The sequence below is a fragment of the Meles meles genome, chromosome 2 (assembly GCF_922984935.1).
Source record: "Meles meles chromosome 2, mMelMel3.1 paternal haplotype, whole genome shotgun sequence".
Lineage (NCBI taxonomy): Eukaryota > Metazoa > Chordata > Mammalia > Carnivora > Mustelidae > Meles > Meles meles.
Window position 1 is genome coordinate 120150476 of NC_060067.1, and position 17415 is coordinate 120167890.

The 17415-nt window shown below is 40.3% G+C and overlaps 1 protein-coding gene across 8 annotated transcripts in view; it reads left to right on the forward strand.

Moving 5' to 3' along the window:
• FAM13A (family with sequence similarity 13 member A) overlaps positions 1-17415 on the forward strand; it is a 364348-nt gene that overhangs the window by 253581 nt on the left and 93352 nt on the right. For 4 of the 8 annotated variants that reach the window (XM_045994300.1, XM_045994325.1, XM_045994309.1 and 1 more), the window contains exon 1: positions 6042-6698. The exons of 3 other annotated variants lie outside the window; for them this stretch is intronic. In XM_045994300.1, coding sequence (XP_045850256.1) covers positions 6670-6698 — 29 coding nt within the window. In that variant the 5' untranslated portion in view covers positions 6042-6669. Of the gene's footprint in view, positions 1-6040; positions 6699-17415 lie in introns of those variants that run through there. One more of the 8 variants, XM_045994317.1, reaches the window with a different exon arrangement.

The window sequence follows — 17415 nt, forward strand, 5'->3', positions numbered from 1 at the left end:
AAGAATTCTTTATTTCTTGGAGCTTATTGATAATATGTAATATCAATAGGTATTTGTAATACTTTATTATCTGTAAGAGCTATTATGTAGTGGAAATAGGGCGTTCAGATGCTGACTTCATGTGAGCCATTTACTAGCTGAGTGTTCAAGTTAATTAACTTCTTCCTTTCCACACCTATTAAAATGAGCACAGCATAGATTCTTAAGAAATAATAGTTGCCTTACATATATACCACCTCTGTAGCTCCTCCCCACCCCCTTTTTTTGACATTTATTGTTGTTGGTTGAGGATGATGTTCTCTTGAGCTCTGGAATTCGTTAGTCTTCTAACACAGATTGCAGAGAGCAAGTTTAATCAGGACGCTGTGCAGCAGTACCAGAGTATCAAAATTATATGTACCCTAAAAATACCAGCTTCATGATTATGAAAAACTCCTATCAGCTTTAGTCATTACCATTTATAAGTCCTGTGTCACTGTCTTGTGAAAGCCATTGCTCCTTAGTGCATTTTACAAAGATGGATAAAAATATGAGGAAAAAACTTTGCCTAAGAATTAGCACCTTGTTATGAAACTTGTAAGAAGGAATTTGTCTTAATATGTCCTTTTGTTTTAGGAAATAAATCAGTCTGATTTTAAAACAATATATTAAATCAAACTAATGTGACCAAGAAATGTTCTTGGCTCTTGGATTGCTTCAAACTGATGTTGAAATTGAAACAACTGAAGCCACATCATTTTTGGAGCAGTGCTTGCTCTTGATAGCATAAGGGCAAACACATGTATTACCAAACACTTGGAATCTGATGAAGAAATTATGTAAGAAAATTAGAGGTCTACAAGCCAGCTCAAGTGTAGTAAAGGAAATAGACAATCCAGGAGAAACTGCATAATGTAGAATGCTTAAAAACTTTCAAACGTTTTGGATAGAATCTTATAATCTTACTTTGTCATCTCTATTTGCACATCAATGTATAAACTCAGTGATTTATTTCTTTCGTCAGTTACTGGTTATCATTCTTTACCAGAACCTGGGTGAGGCATCTGCTTTATCTAAAGTGTAGGTCTACAATGGGATATGTTAAAAAGTGGATGGAAATATTGCTTGATAAATTAAAATCTAATCAAAGGAGCTATGCTTCTGTTTCTGGAAGTGTTTGACCTATCAATGAATTCACTCAACACTTACTGTCTGTTCTGTGTAGTTGCTACAGGAAGATGGAGTTCTCATCCTAGAGATCTTATGTTACAATAGGGAAGTAATATATAGATTCAAATAATAATAAAACTGTTGGGGGGAGAGAAAAGATAAATATCATTAGAGATGCAAAGGGCTATAGGACTTAAAAGGGGAAAGAGATTTCTTCTAACTGTCCTAAGCCTGACTGACATATACATAGAATTTTGCCGGGAGAAAGTGGAATGGTGAAATAGTCCAGACAGAAGGAAAAGCATGAATGAATGCTCATGTTTGGGGTAGAAAACTTTAGAGCAGATTCAAAAATAGTCTCCGGGTTTGTCTGGAGTGATTTCTTTAGGAAATATAAGCAGCTGAACTGGAGGAGTCAGTTGGGCTTAATTGGTGGAGAGTCTTAATCATCATGTTAAATAATTGGGGTTCATTGAAGAGTTGGTGGGAGCTAATGAAGGTTTTGAGCAGAAGGGTGAGTGGCGAGTGAGCAGATCACAGTCACAGTAGGAAACTCACTCTGATAGTGAAATGCATGCACTGGAGGTAGTTTGAGTGGAGGCAAGAAGGATCATCATCCTACTGCAGATGACCGAGGCCAGCTGATTAAAGAGACAAGCCAGTCGATAGCTTTGCTTAAGGAGAGGCAAGGGAGGAGAAGGAAAGATGACTCACGCTTTGAATCTGATTCATAAAGAGAATAACAACATCATTAACAAGAGGGGCCAGGAGGAAGAGAAATGTGAGGGTCATATAATAGGAGGGTTTCAAAGTGTTGATTAGGATAATAATACTAATAATGATTTAGTGCTTATTATTTGCCAGGCACTATTCTTTTTGTTTTATATACATGATCTCATTTATTCCTCAGAGCAACTTCAGAGCTTAATATACAGCCCGCCCAAGTTTATACTGCTCATCTGTCGTAGAGTCAGGATACACTCTCCAGGAGCCTCATTCCAGAGCACAACTTATTAAGCCCTAATAAAATGTCTGTACTGAATGGTGCTGGGCTGGAAGGGGCAGGACAGGGAGGGTTGGTAAGAAAGAAGGAAAGACAAATGAAATAAAAGGATGGAATCATCAGGGACATTTGGGGAATTCCCAGGAAAGATGACAGGGCAGGAAGCCAAAACTCAGAAAACCGAGGGTGGGTGTTTCTGAAAAGTTAAGAGTAGAAAAGGGGGCAGCTGGGTGGCTCAGTGAGTTAAGTGTCTGCCTTCGGCTCACGGGATTGAGTCCCATATCAGTCTCCCTGCTCAGCCAGGACCCCGCTTCTCCCCCTGCCCTTCACCCTGCTTGTGCTCACTCTCATGCTCTCTTCCTCTCGAATAAATAAATAAAATCTTTTTTTTAAAAAAAAGAGTAGAAAGGGCTTCAAGAAAAGGCATTGAGATTTCATAGTCAAAAGAGCACTGGTGGCCTTAAAGCAGTTTCAGAAAAGTGATGAAGTCTCAAGTCTGTAGGCATGGAGTGGGAAGTCAGTAATTTATGCGAAAGTGGTTACAGCAGAGGTAGGCTTCGGGGAAAGTCTGTCAGTGGGAAAGAGGGGGAAACAGCACTAGCACCAAAGGGCAGGGCCGCTGAGGAAAACTTTTTAAGGCTGGAGGACACCTACTTGGGGGCCTATTAGAAGGGGGGCTGAGTTAAGATCTAGGAGAGATCAGGCTTCTTCCAAAGAAAGGAGAAAATGATGAGATCCAAAAGGTAGATAAGAAATTGGCATCCTGTGAGTGAGACCTTTTCTGCTAGACTAGGAAAAAGTCAAATAGAAGTCAAATAGAAAAAAAAGAGGGGAAAAAAAAAGAAGTCAAATAGAAGACGACGTGTGTATAATGTGTATATATGGGGAGCAGGAGTGCACTTAAACTGTTAAGTGTAACAAAAAAGACCAAAGACCAAAGGTACTCACTCACTCATATTTGATGATCTTGGCTTTCTGAATAAATTTTGAAGGAGAGGTAATGGGTGACTAAGAGAGCTTCAGATATGTGGTACTGTATGTACCACAGCAGTTTCTATGGGAATGCAGTGAAAAATCATTTAAGATAACTAAAAAGTTGCCACACAGAATTGAGGTTCATGCTGAGGTTAAATAGCATGAATTTTTAGTACCACTAGTTGCCAGGGTTATGTGACTTTCTTTTGCAATGTTTAGCAGTCTGGCAGTAGAAAACCCAGCTGGCAGGATTTAGGAAGGGTGAAGACGCCGAGGAAGCTAGTGAACCCGTTTTAGAAATAACTAAATGCCGAGGAGAGCCAAGAATGTGCCTTTTTTAAAGCTGCATGCCAGTTGGTTTGGGTGCAGGTTATCCTCTGCAGACAGAAGACCAGTTGTTGCTAAAGAGAGAGCTAAGGAAGAGGAGGAGGAATGGGGGAGGCAGAATCGTGGGGGTTGAGTGATGCACGGGAAGGGGCTAAGTGTGGAGCAAATGCAGGCAGGGTATCAGTGTTTGAGGAGTTAGAACTGGTAGAGTTAAGGGGAATGATGCTCCTGCTGGCTGACTGAGGAACGGCTTTGAGGATGTTAGCAACGGAAAGTAACAAAGTAGATCAGTGATCCAGAGAGTCCTTGGTGGGTGTGGTAGAGAGGAAGAGCTGTGGTCCAGGTACAAATTCCTGAATGATCATCAAGCAATGCCCAGAAAAGAAACCGAGAGTCCAAAAGAAGAGGAATTGTTATAAATAAATGATGAAACTTGAAAAGGCGTGTGATTACTGAGTTACAGCATTCAGTAATTTTTAAAAATAACCATTGACATGTCACTAGTAATACGGCATTTAGAGGAATGCTGATAGGTAGACTTAATTTATCAGGAAACATAAGTGGAATCAGGTGTTAAAATTTGAACGCCCATATTCATCAGTATTTAACCTTTAGTAGGTAATGAATGTAAATTGTAGTTTACAGTTTAATTAATGAATGTAAATTGTAGTTTAATTTACCATACTGGTGCTGGGTCCTTTATTGTTGAACTCATTTTCGCCATTTAGTATTGATGTGTTTGTAAAAATCAGAAAAGACAAAATATTACTTCTGTCATTTGAACTTTAATTACCGTTGGCCTTTGGGCAACGAGGGTTAGGGACACCAACCCGGGTGCAGTCGAAAACCATATACAACTTTTGACTCCCCAAAGTCCTACCAATAACTTGAATAGTTGTCTGACATATTTTGTGGTTACATATATTACACACTGTATTCTTACAATAAAGGGAGCTAGAGAAAAGAAAATGTTGTTAAAATCAGCAGGAAGAGAGAAAACATTTTCAGCACTGTACTATATCTGAAAAAAAAAAATCTGTGTGCGTGGACTTGCACAGTTCAGACCTGTGTGGTTCAATGGCCAACTGTATTTCCCAACCTATCTGTATCTGACAAAATATTTAAAAACTCATATACATATAGAATAGAGTAAGCACTGTGAGGTGGCAGGATTCGGAAGCAGACCTGAGAAGCTCTGAATCCAGTTTCTGTTCTGCCACTAACTTCCTATGTAAATTTGAACAAATTACTTAATTTTCTAGTACCTACTGTACTCATCAATGAAGATGTTATGATATATAACCACGATTTTTTTTTTAAAGTTCATGTGGCTTTTTTTTACATGTATTGTGTTATTTGCCCCAGGGATACAGGTCTGTGAATCATCAGTCTTACACACTTCACAGCACTCATCATAGCACCTACCCTCCCCAATGTCCATCACCCAGCCACCCTAACCATGATTTTCTAACTCAAGCAGTTTACCAAAGTGTTCAGCAAGATGTAAAGGCATTTTGAAAAATAAATGTAAGCAAATATACAGAACTAAGTTGTTGTAGAATCAAATTAGAATTTCCCAATCTAATATCAAAAAAGGAATATATTAATTTTAATTAAAGTAAATTCTGAACTTATGTCAACTTCTGTTTTAAAGGGCTGATTTTAGTCATTCATATTCTATGTTAATATCTGAACACAAGTTTCAGGATCACTAACCCATTTTCATATGGTTAAGTAGATTTAGTCAGACAATGAAATGTTTTTATTAGCAGGTATAATAAAGAAAAGGACACACACTAGAATTTTGTGTTCTAAATTCAGAATTATGAGTGGTCTGTGGGGAAAAAACTGAGAAAAACTACAGGGAGGAGGCTACCTTTTGGACCTTTAAGCCCCTGCTGTTTCTCAACACCATGGACTCTGGCCGTCTGCCCTTTATTCTACGATAAGCGATGTCCTGGGCTTTCTTATAAATTCCTCGCAGCCGTCGTGATGTGAAAGAAATCTTTTTTAAAATGTACTTCTGTTGTTCTTGCGGTGTATGAAATCTATGGATTAGCAATTGTGTTCCTCAGAATAACACTTCAGTATTCTGTACTGAAGCAGAAACTGCAAGGGAAGGTCGGTTAATTAACAGGCATTTAGCAGACCTCATGGAAAAATTGATTTGGTGTTACTTGTAAAAAAAACCAAATAGCTAGAAAGACAAATAGAACACTAAATAAATACCTCAATAAGCAACCAACCAAAACATGCTGTTAATGTTCTTAGAGGGAAATGATTATGCAAATAAACACATTCATTTTTTTTTAAAGCACATTCAATTTTTATAAGGATAAAATGCAGAGATAGTAAGTTGAAATAACTTCCACGGGAGTAGACGCTTTGATCCCTTGAGAAGCTGGACAATCTTAGGACATGTATTCTCCCCAGAAGTGTGAGCTACGTGCCTGGGGTGATGTCACCAGTGACTAGTAACCACTGCAGGGTAAACAAACAGCAGGAAATAAATGTGGGTAGGGCAAGGGTCTAGAAGCATGTGTTCCTTCTAGAAAAGTATGGTGCCTTCCAATGCCAGCAGTTTGTTTGGATTTTTTTTTTTTTTTTTAAAGGAAGAGAGGGGATGGAGCTTTGTCTTGCCTTCTGTCACAGAAACCTTTAGTTTTGAAGGCGATGTCTTCTTGACAAATGGATTTCCTCCTTGGCAGTCTCTGTAACGTTGAGAAGTACGGGACTCTTTGCTCTGGCCGCAGTTATTGGTTGCTCTCCCCAGACTGACAAGCTTGTCTGCGGATTTGCTAAGAGGAAAGTTTCGAGTTACCAGAATTAGGCAAGCCCCCTGAGAAGCAGGAGGAGGAGGAGGAGGAGCAGGCGGCAGCAGGAGCAAAAGAAACAGTGCCTTTAAGCACCAGGGCAGCTGCCCCACTGATTGGCTGGAGGTTTCAGCTGCTTCCCTGGAACAAAAGGTCAAAGTGGACTGCAGTGTAAGTGTAGAGAGGCAGCCGATAAAATAGCATTGCTTGAAGAAGTTTGGAGGCTGGGAGCGGCCGCACAGGGTCTAAGAGCAGCGCCAGCGTCCACTCCAGCTGTGAGGTGCAGCCTGCGGTCCCGCCCCAAGCCCCGCTCAGCCCCAGCAGAAGCCGCTTCCTGCCCCGACGGCCAGATCGGTGTGCAAGAGCCAGTTGTGAGGGTCCCTGGCAAATTCATCTGCAAGGATGGCCTGTGAAATCATGCCTCTGCAAAGGTAGTACTCTTTCCTGTGTGTTTTATTTTATTCTCTTCTGCATTTTCTGAGTAGTATGACACCATGTAACTTTGCCAGTACTTGGCATTTTTTAGTAGCGTGCTGCAAACGTGTGGAGCCCTTGGTCCGTGCTGTCCTTCCCGAGACCAGAAGACTCTGAGTATGATACTGCTGCTTTTACTGACATTGACGTCCAGTTTCTTGTGCTTCTCACTTGATGATGTTGTGTTCAGTTATTTCCTTCCTTGGATGAAAATACATGTAAGAAAACATCTCTGACCTCTGAAGGAAACAGAAACGAAAGAATGTATAGAATGGGTTTACTAAAAAACTGAATCAGCTTCTTCGCAGTGTTGTGAAGCTATGGCAGGCTCTCAGCTCATTGGATAGGATGTCTATCGGCGAGAGACCTTTTAAACATGCAGGTTAGGATCCCTCTCTTCTGGAGTCCAGATCTAAGCAAGAATTTTCTGTCCGTAGGTACATTACAATACATGGACACAAATGCAAAGGTCAGCATTTCCCCATAAATAATTCTAGATAGATTTATTACACAAATGCCTCCTTTAAAAAAAAACTGCTATGTAAGAATGACTGAGCACTGGGTTCTGTTTTGTGCATTAATAATTGTAGTATGGACTGTGGAGGGCGGGGTGGAGGAGTTATACCAAAGCAGAGAGAGGTAAATTAAAACAAAAGGGCTTGTTAAAAACAAATAAACAAACAAACTGCTGGTGACCGAGTAAGTGAATGATGTGTCCTGGAGTGGTCAGGCTGGAAGTCACCTTTGTGAGGACTGGAGTCCAGTCCTCCAGTTTCACAATCAGAAGACTGAGGCACAGAGGAAGTCTCAGAGCTGCCCAAGGTCACGTTTTATGCTTTTTAGAATTACTTTCGCAATCATATTATTATACTTCAACTTTAACCGCTTTACATGCAGTACCATTTGATTTGACATAAGCCCTTCCTTTAAGAAAACTATAAAGGGTTTTATTAGTGAAAATGATCTTAAAAATCAAGTGGTAATTACAGTTTATAAGGCTGGAAAAAATCCAGACAAAAATGAAGCTGCATTTTAAAACCTATGCCACCCGTATTTTACTGAATGTTCATGTTCCAACAGTGAAAATGAGGTTAAGAAAAATTCAGTGTTTATTTCCAGCATGTTTCCTGTAGATGGATACTGTGACAGAGACCACGTGGTTGTTTTTCTTTCACTGTACTGTTAAGAGCCCTGCAACGGGAACTTGATGGGGTGTCCCAGGAATTCCTTTCCTAAAAATTAATAACCCAAGGGAACAGACAGAGTGGTTCATGGATAGATCTGAAATTCTTCTCTGTTAACCCAGTGAAAAGGACCACATAACTTGAAGTGTCCAACAGACTATAAAACTAAGGTACTACGCTTTTTGGAGACTTGATTTGGTTTCCAGCTTTATAACTGGGAACTTGTTTTGCTTATAATGACTTCAGTCTTAAGGGTCTTAAGCAATCATTTTCTAGAGAAGAATATTGGCTATTACTGAACTCTGTGATAAGTTTCTTGATAATGTAACTGGTAAATATTTTTAAGAAAATAGATCTTTGTACCACTAAAACATTGCTTAGAGAGTTAATGAAAGCTGAAATCAAATTAGCATAATTTCCTCCCGAATTATTTTGCATTGTTAGTCGTTATCAGTAAGCCTCTGTAAGAGGAATAATTTGAATTTGCATTCAAGAACACTAATTGGTGCATTCACTGCTCTCTGGCTCTGAGAATTTCATTTGATTGATTACCCTACATTCTTCCCTTCCAGCCTATGCCTGCCTTTGATTATAAATCTCCTAAAGGCAAGGAACAGGTTTGTGTAGTTCTCTTTCTTAAGGATCTCTCGTGAATTTAGATGCTTACGCAGAAAACTTTTATGTTCCCATGTGTAACTGCTTCTTCCAAACCCAGTTCAGTGCCTTAGGCTAAGGATTTCTGGGAGTCTCTAGTAATGATGACAGTTGGCGACTGCCCCTGCTGTTAACGCTGCCTGAAGCATGTAGTTTGCAGAGCCTTGTGAAATGCATGTTGACTGATGGCATGAGTGCTTTGCTCAGTTCTGTTTGAGAGCAGTAAGGGGCTAGAAACTGAATTAAAAGTGGGTGAGTAAAAGAATAGCTTGAAGTATCAGTCAAATTCATGTTCCCTATTTGTACTGAGCAGAATGGCCAGTGGTTTTCATACTTTAAATGCATGAGAATTACCTGAGAAACTAATTTTTTTACATCAATCAGCTTATAGGAAAAGCTCCCCTCTTTCCCTGGACTTACTGAATCTGAATCTGGGTGTGACAGGGAAAGTAAATACATTTTTAACAAGCTTCCTGAAAGCAAATCTGACACAAATGGTCCACACACTCAGGGAAACACTTATCTAAACTCTAGTTAATGATTGTAGCTTGTGTAAAGCCATTGACAGCAGGTATATATAAGAATCTAACACTATACTACTCAACGTCCCCAAATAACATCTTTAATATCATGACTTTATAAGTGTTTTTTTCATAATCCATGCTTTCATCTACTAGGTGTTAGTGTTCCCTGTTAGAACAAAGTATACTATGGGCACCTGAATGGCACAGTCAGTTAAGTCTCTGGCTCTTGGTTTCTGCTCAGGTCGGGATCTCAGGGTCATGAGGTAGAGTTTTGCTTGAGGCTCACGCCCAATGCAGAGTCTGCTTGGATTGTGTGTGTGTGTGTGTGTGTGTGTGTGTCCTTCTCCCTCTGCCCCACTGCCCCATTCTCTCTCTCTCTCTCAAATAAATAAAGTTTTAAAATCTGTAACAACAAAGCATGCTTACAGTATTCTCAAATATATTAAACATATATTATATATATATGTTTAATATATTATATAATATATTACATAGTATATAAATATACTACCAGGGATACTGAGGTAATTGAGACACAAGCTCTGCTTCAAAGAGGTCACATGCTAGGGCAGATGCAGTCATGCTACCAGACAGTTGCAACACATGTGGTGAGTGCAGTAATGGATAGGATAATTAGTGTAGTAATAGACATGTGCCTGTTACATGGGTAACATGGACAACATCCTATGTGTATGATCTTATAAGAGGGCATGTTTTTAACCCTAATGTCTGCTTAGCTTACAGTTTCCATGGGTGACTTTTTAGCCTTTCTTAGCATATTGTGAAATTATGTAGAAGATAAATTTGTTACTCCTAATCTGTGTCTGAGATGAGAATAACAAAGATAAATACTTTGGATCCCTTTAATGTATTTTGCCATCTGTTTATTACCTATTGTAATTTGTAGACCTTCAGGGATGGAGTTGACTGTTTAGAAACGCATGATCTTTAGAAAAAACTGCAGAGGTTGAATGTTTAGAATGTGAACCTCTGTAAAGTAAGGAACTCTGTTCTTATAATTCACTTTAAATGGCTTAAAGATGGGATCATATTACATATCTGTTGAGTTGTTTAGACTGTCTCCATTCTTTTTAAAAATACTAAAATATCTATATGTACTTCTTATAACAAAGGATAAAACTCAGTACACTTTTGCACTATACAGATATTCTTGCCATCTGAAAAAGTTCCCCCAAAGAAATAAAATAATCATAAAATAAATGGGGAAACCATATTAAATTAATAATTGAAATAAGTTTTCTTGGAGCACCTGGCTGACTCAGTCAGTAGAGCATGTGACTCTTAATCTCAGGGTCATGAGTTCAAGTTCCACGTGGGGTGTAGAGATTACTTTAAAAAAACTTTTCTTCACTCAGGTCACTATGTTCACCTTCTGTCACTAAAGAGATAGTATGTTTTATCAGATTCCAGGCTTTACATATACCTCAGGCTTTTTGCATGATTTATATCCCAGGGGACTTTTTTCCTTATATTTTGTGGGCTGTAGTTAGAATCTCTATTTTATGTATAAAAAGATTTAGTAGGCTAAGAAACAAATCTTTAACCCACTGAGCCTTTTTCTTTTTTTTTAAGATTTTATTTGTTTATTTGACAGACAGAGATCACAAGCAGGCAGAGAGACAGGCAGAGAGAGAGGTGGAAGCAGGCTCCCTACTGAGCAGAGCACCTGATGTGGGGCTCGATCCCAGGACCCTGGGATCATGACCTGAGCCGAAGGCAGAGGCTTTAACACACTGAGCCACCCAGGCACCCCTAAGAAACAAATCTTAACCCTAAGTCTTATGTCTATGACAAAACTCTCAACTTTCACAACAGTATTTTGATTTGCTAGATTAACTTTCCATTAGCCACTAATTCACAACGAATGATGATGGAAGATGAAGTTAGGAACCCTGGTGATTAATTTAGATTCCTTTGGTTTTAATGCATTGGTATCTGCTTTCATGTGTTAGCATACTGTTCTTTCCCTGGTTTACTTGTCAAAGTGGAAACCGAGATTAAGAACATTTATGTAAGTTTCTTGTTCATTACTCCATCTATCAGATTTTGGTATTCAATATATATTACGGATTCTTTTATGATGGTGAAATCCATCATAATTTCAAATTGCAATGGCTCTTTTGAGAAGATACAGAGCAACAGGGTTAATTAGCATGTATTAGGGACCCAACAAGGGAAAACTTCACTGAAACCTCTTATCAGCGGAATTCATCCGGTCTTACTAAGTACCGGTTATTAGAATAACCTTTTGCAAACAAGAAAACTGGTAGCATGGGAATGATGTGGGAGTTAACCAGGAAACACCCCAGGTAATGATGGTCCTGCTTGTGTATCTTCTGTGTAGTGTTAGAGAGCCCTCTACTGCCTGTGGTGACACCACCAGTTAATTTATCTCTAAACCTGTATTATTACTAACTTGACACTTGGATAGCACTCCCAGTTTGCAAACCACCACCCTCCCACCCCCTACACAGGGACAGTGTAAGATGGAGTTAAAAGCTGCCCCACATCGAATCTGGGTTAACCCTTATGGGGTTGTGTATCTAAACTTAGACTTCACTAATCTAGTCTCTATTTGAAGAAATAAGATTTCTGTGGGCTCTACTCTCATGGGACAGTTATAGTTTCCCTGGAGTATACATATTTGCTAAGTACTCCAAATAAAGAAGATATTTTGAACAAAGATGAGAACATTTTTAAATTTTACGGAGATCACCCTGTCTAACCATGGAAAAAGTGGAGGTGTTGGGTATTCAGCACAAAGCAGTGGGGAAAGCGATGGAGGGGTAGTAAACTTGCTATCATAAAAACAGACTCAGATACTGAGAGCTAGCTAGCCATATGAATTTGGTCAGGTCATTTTCTTCAGTCTATAAAAGGAGATGATAATACTTGACATACTTATGGGGGTAATTTTAGAGTTAAAAAATATGATAGCTCTTTGTAAATGATAGACTATTCAGACATAAAGAGTAGTATATTGCTTTTCTCTTGTGTTTTTTTTTTCTTGATTTTTATACTTGCAATGCCTTTCAATTCCTTGAATGCAAGACTGTTTAACACAGTGAAGGTGATGCTCTAGCATTACATTCCATTTCACTGGATGAATATTGGAAAGTGACCTAAAGAATGGTTTGTAGGAAGTGTCATTACAAAGTGTCATTAGAATTGGGGTGCCTTGTGGCTCAGTTAAGTGCCTGACTCTTGATTTCAGCTCAGGTCATGATCTCAGGGTGATGAGATGGAGCCCCTTGTCAAGCTCCATGCTCAGTAGAGAGTCTGCTGGAGATTTTCTCTCTCTCTCTCTCTCAAATAAATAAATTCTTAAAAAAAAAATACTATGGAATCAAATTTCTTGAAACTCTCAAAACCTTCTATCCTGCTTTTTTTTCCCTATGATAATTATATATTTATGTGATGATCAAAATAAATGGCCAAGAAATAGTTTATACTATATAAAACCTTTTAAAAGGATTATTCTTTAAGAAGAACTGGAAGTTAAACTTTTTTTGGTAATAGCATTATTGAGATATAATTCATATAACCATATAATTCACCTGCATAGAGTATACAATTCAGTGGTTTTTGGTATACTTATTAGGTTGTGCAACCATCACTACAAGCAATTTAGAATATCTTCATTACCCAAAAGAAACCCTGTGTTCTTTAGCTGTCAAACCCCATTGTGGGCTGAATGTGTTCCCCCAAAATTTACATGTTGAAGTTCTAATTTCTAATCTCCAGTGTGATGGTATTTAGAGGTGGGACTTTTGGGGGCTAATTGGGTTTGGATGAGGGCATAGAGGTGGCATTCCCATAATAGGATTGGTGTCCTTATAAAGAGATAAGGCGGCCAAATTCCTCACTCCTTCCCATCCTCCCAACCCGCCATGGGAGGATATAGCAAGGACTTGGCGGCCAGCAAGCCAGGGAGAATTCTCACCAGAACCTGACTATGCTGGCACCGTAATCTTGGACTTCCCTTCTCTAGAACCGTGAGAAGTAAATGTTTCTATTGTTCAAGCTGCCCATCTGTGGTATCTTGTTAGAACAGCCCAAACTAACTAAAACAACTGTCAATCTCCCTATAATCCCCCAATCCCAACTCTAGGCAACCACTAATCCACTTTCTGACTCTAAAGATTTGCCTCATCTGGACATTACATTATGACCCTTAGGCAGATGTGGAAACTGCTTTTACTTCTCCCATTAAGAATGGCATGTTAACGGGAAATAGCTGGGGAGGGATGGGGAAGGCAGGCAGGAAGGAAGGAAGGGAAGAGAGGAAGGGAGGAAGCAGACAAGCAAGCAAGGAAGGAAGGAGAAAACAGTACAAAAGCCCAAGAAGTCGATTTCTGAAATTAGGATACCTAACTGAAGAAAGAAAAATACTGGGGAGTAACGGAGAGCAGAGGCACAGGATACATTTGATAAAAACCTTTAAGGTTTGGGGTCAAGAAATCATCTACTTTCTTATCAGCTGTAAGAACAGAAATCAGAAAAGTCGAACTCAATAGAAATAAAAACAAAGAACTGAACTGCCTTACTCAAATCATATTCAGTAGAATTAAAATGCTAGGAAAAGTTAAGCATTTCGAAAGAGCTTAAGGTGATACATCAGTATTTTGCTGTCAGCAAAATGATCATGGAAAGAAATACAACTTCGCCGTCTAGATTAAAATAGCCCCTGAAACCGAGATCAGGAACCAGCAGCCAGCCAGAGCAGACCATTGATACACTGTGCAGTATTTTTATCAGTGACTCTCCTTCATTTTCAGTTCCTTGACTTAGCAGAAACTCCAGGGTGCCTGGCCCGGGGGCCTCTGCCTGGCACACACCTGTCGCGTCCACAGTGCTGAGCTCCCTGCGTGCCACCCCCTGCCCTCACACAGTGTCTTCTCTTTGTTAAGGAGTCCCCTGTCCATTCTCTTCCTCCTGCTAATGCCTCCGTGACCCTCAAAGCTCATTCCCGGTGTCCCTCATGTCACCTAACCTGCCAGAGTGCTTGGTGCTTGAGTGTCAGGTCTGGAGCTCTGGCTTCCACACACTTGGGTTTGAACCCCACCCATGCCTGGCTCTCCGGCCTCCCCCTGGTGAATTACCCTTTTTTTTTTTTTTAAGATTTTATTTATTTATTTGACACAAGAGAGAGAGATCACAAGTAGGCAGAGAGGCCGGCAGAGAGAGGGGGAAACAGGCTCCCCGCTGAGCAGAGAGCCCGACGCGAGGCTCGATCCCAGGACCCTGAGACCATGATCCGAGCTGAAGGCAGAGGCTTAACCCACTGAGCCACCCAGGTGCCCCTGAATTACCCTTTATTTTTTTTTTTTAAAGATTTTATTTAATTATCATAGAGAGATCACAAGTAGGCAAAGAGGCAGGCAGAGAGAGTGAGAGGAAAGAAGCAGACTCCCTTCAGAGCAGAGAGCCCGACGTGGGACTCGATCCCAGGACCCTGAGATCATGACCCGAGCCGAAGGCAGCGACTTAAACCACTGAGCCACCCAGGCGCCCCCTGAATTACCCTTTCTAAGACTTGTTTTGCTTATCTGAAAAAAACCCAGTTAGTGATACCTCTCTCAAAGATTTCTTTGAGGGTCGACTAAGAAAATGTGTGTGAAGCTCTTAGCCCAAAGCCTTGACTTGTTATGGCGAGGCCTCAACGCATAGTAGCTGTGTATCCTTTTCTCATAGTCATTATCAAATTTCAAGTTTCTGTCTCTCCCTGGCCTATAAATTCTGTAAGGATTTAGGCCATATTTTACTAGCTGTGTATCTGCAGCACCTCTCATTGGCTCTGATGCATGGTAGCTACTCAAAACATGCTGAATGAGCCCTTGTATCCGGCAGAGGAAGGGTTCATTAGGGGAAAGATGAGAGGATAAATTGCATTGCTCTCTGCATATTTTTGTCTCCCTCAAGAAATCCACTTTCAGACTTAACACTCTGGGAAATTAATATCTGTTAAATAAAATCTATATTAACAAACCATTAATGATTTTGTAATGGTAATTTTTTAAAGACTTTATTTGAGAGAGAGAGTGCGCTAGCAGGGAGAGGCAGCAGGGGCAGAGGGAGAGGCAGACACCCTGCTGAGCAGGGAGCCCGAGGTAGTACTCGATCCCAGGATCCTGGGATCATGATCTGAGCCAAAGGCAGACACTTAACCAACTGAGCCATCCAGGCACCCTAATGGTAATTATCTCTTTTTTAAGTTACTAAAAATAACTTACTCTTTCCTTATTTCCCCCTGAATGTATCCTCATATTCTTTTAAGTCTATTTAACTAAAGATCAGGAAATATTTTAACTTACTTATTCATGTTCTAAAAATATTTTTTCATCTACTAATATCAACTCCACCATAAAGAAAATGACTGTACATAGCATTCTAAATTATTGCCTCCCAAAGGCAATCAGTGATACACATCACTTTTCTGAATAAGAATCTCAAAGACAAATGAAAGCTTCCAGCTGCCTTGAAAATAGCTTTGTGACTAAACCAAAAAGTTCTTTAAGCCCCAAACAACCTTTGGGTTTGCAGTGAAATGAAATAATTTTCTTTTCCTGCTCTCAAGCCAGAACAAACAGATAGAGTGTGTGGCAAGGCCCTATTACCTTGCCTGAACACATCCGTTTCTGGGTTCCCTCTACACCACAGAAAGTACAGCATTTACATTACTGGCATAGTGGCAGAATTCCCACCTCAGTTGTGCCGCTGAAGAAAAGAAATTAATTTCTTGTTTTTAAGGACGGGAGAAAACCCATGGCATAGTTGTGATTTCACTAAGTTTTAAATAGAAGGGAATAGGATAACTTAAAATAATCAACATGCACATATCTGAAAATGCTCCTAGCTGGCCCAGTTAATTTTACAAATAAGAAACAGTGCATGTTTTCAAAATAGTGGGTGCCTGGGTGGCTCAGTGGGTTAAAGCCTCTGCCTTTGACTCAGGTCATGATCCCAGGGTCCTGAGATTGAGCCCTGCATCGGGCTCTCTGCTTGGTGGGGAGCCTGCTTCCTCCTCTCTCTCTCTGCCTGCCTCTCTGCCTGCTTGTGATCTCTGTCTGTCAAATAAATAAATAAAATCTTTAAAAAAAAAAAAAGAGTGCATGTTTTCAAAATATCATATCAAAGAGTAGCATTAGCACCCAGGACCCTGAGATCATGACCTGAGCAGAAGGCAGAGGCTTAACCCACTGAGCCACCCAGGCGCCCCAGCACTCAGCAAAGTCTTGATGATGCTAATTTTCCTCACCATTGACTGAGCACCTGGAGTGTTCTAGTACCCTGCTGGATGCTTGAGATGGTACAAACAGAAAGACACATTCAGGAGGTGAGGCACGCATCTGAACTCACGAATTCTGGTGCTGTGTTGCTCATTTATAGCTATGAACAGTGTATCAGAGCCTGGAGGAAGAAGCATCACCCCCTCCAGGGTGCCAGAGATGGCTTTCCAGATTCGATGACACTTGAGCTGCAAGATGAAATAGTCACCAGGCCGAGAGAGGTGGAGGAAACGCTTAAGACGGAGGGAACAGCACGTACAAAGAGGAGGACTTACAAAAGTGTAGTGAGTGGTCTACAGGGGTATGTTAGATGAGGAGGGACCTTGTGTGCCAGATTCAGACTTTTGGTTTGTATCCCAAAGCAATGGGAAAGTGGCAGAGGCTTTTAAGCTAGGAGTGTGAAGCTGGTAGAGTATCAACAATAAACTGGTATGGGCGGCAGGGAATTGTTTTGTTTTGGTTTTTTGTTTTGTTTTTTTTTGTTTTTTGGTGGATGGGGGTAGAATAAGCACAATTTGGTGATTGACCAAATGTGGGAATAGGAATAAAGTTCTTTACAGAGAGTCCATTCTGTGACTTCAACACATGTCTCCAGCAGACACCTCCCACAAAGTGCCCTGTGCACCTCCCGGCTGCGTCAGGCACGTAGTTCGGCTTCACTCCGGACTTTCTGAGTGTAAGGGGAGAGACACAACAGAAGATAAAGGAACCTCCCCCTCCCTGATGAGGAGCCTGACTGTGCACACCCTCCATCCTTTCAAATCTCTGAATGAAGTTCATCAGAAGGGAATCCAGAGATGGAAGTAGTTAGGTGGATGCGAGTGAAATAGAATGAGATGTTCATTTGTTCCCTCCCGGTATGTTTTTTTACTCTAAAGATAGGACGCAGGCTGATAAAGAATGTCATAGTCATAAAATCGGGAAGAATCCAAAGAGACTATGTGTTCCTGAGTCAACCAGGAAAAGAATCTTTAAAACGAGACTTGGAGGTGCTCTGTCAAC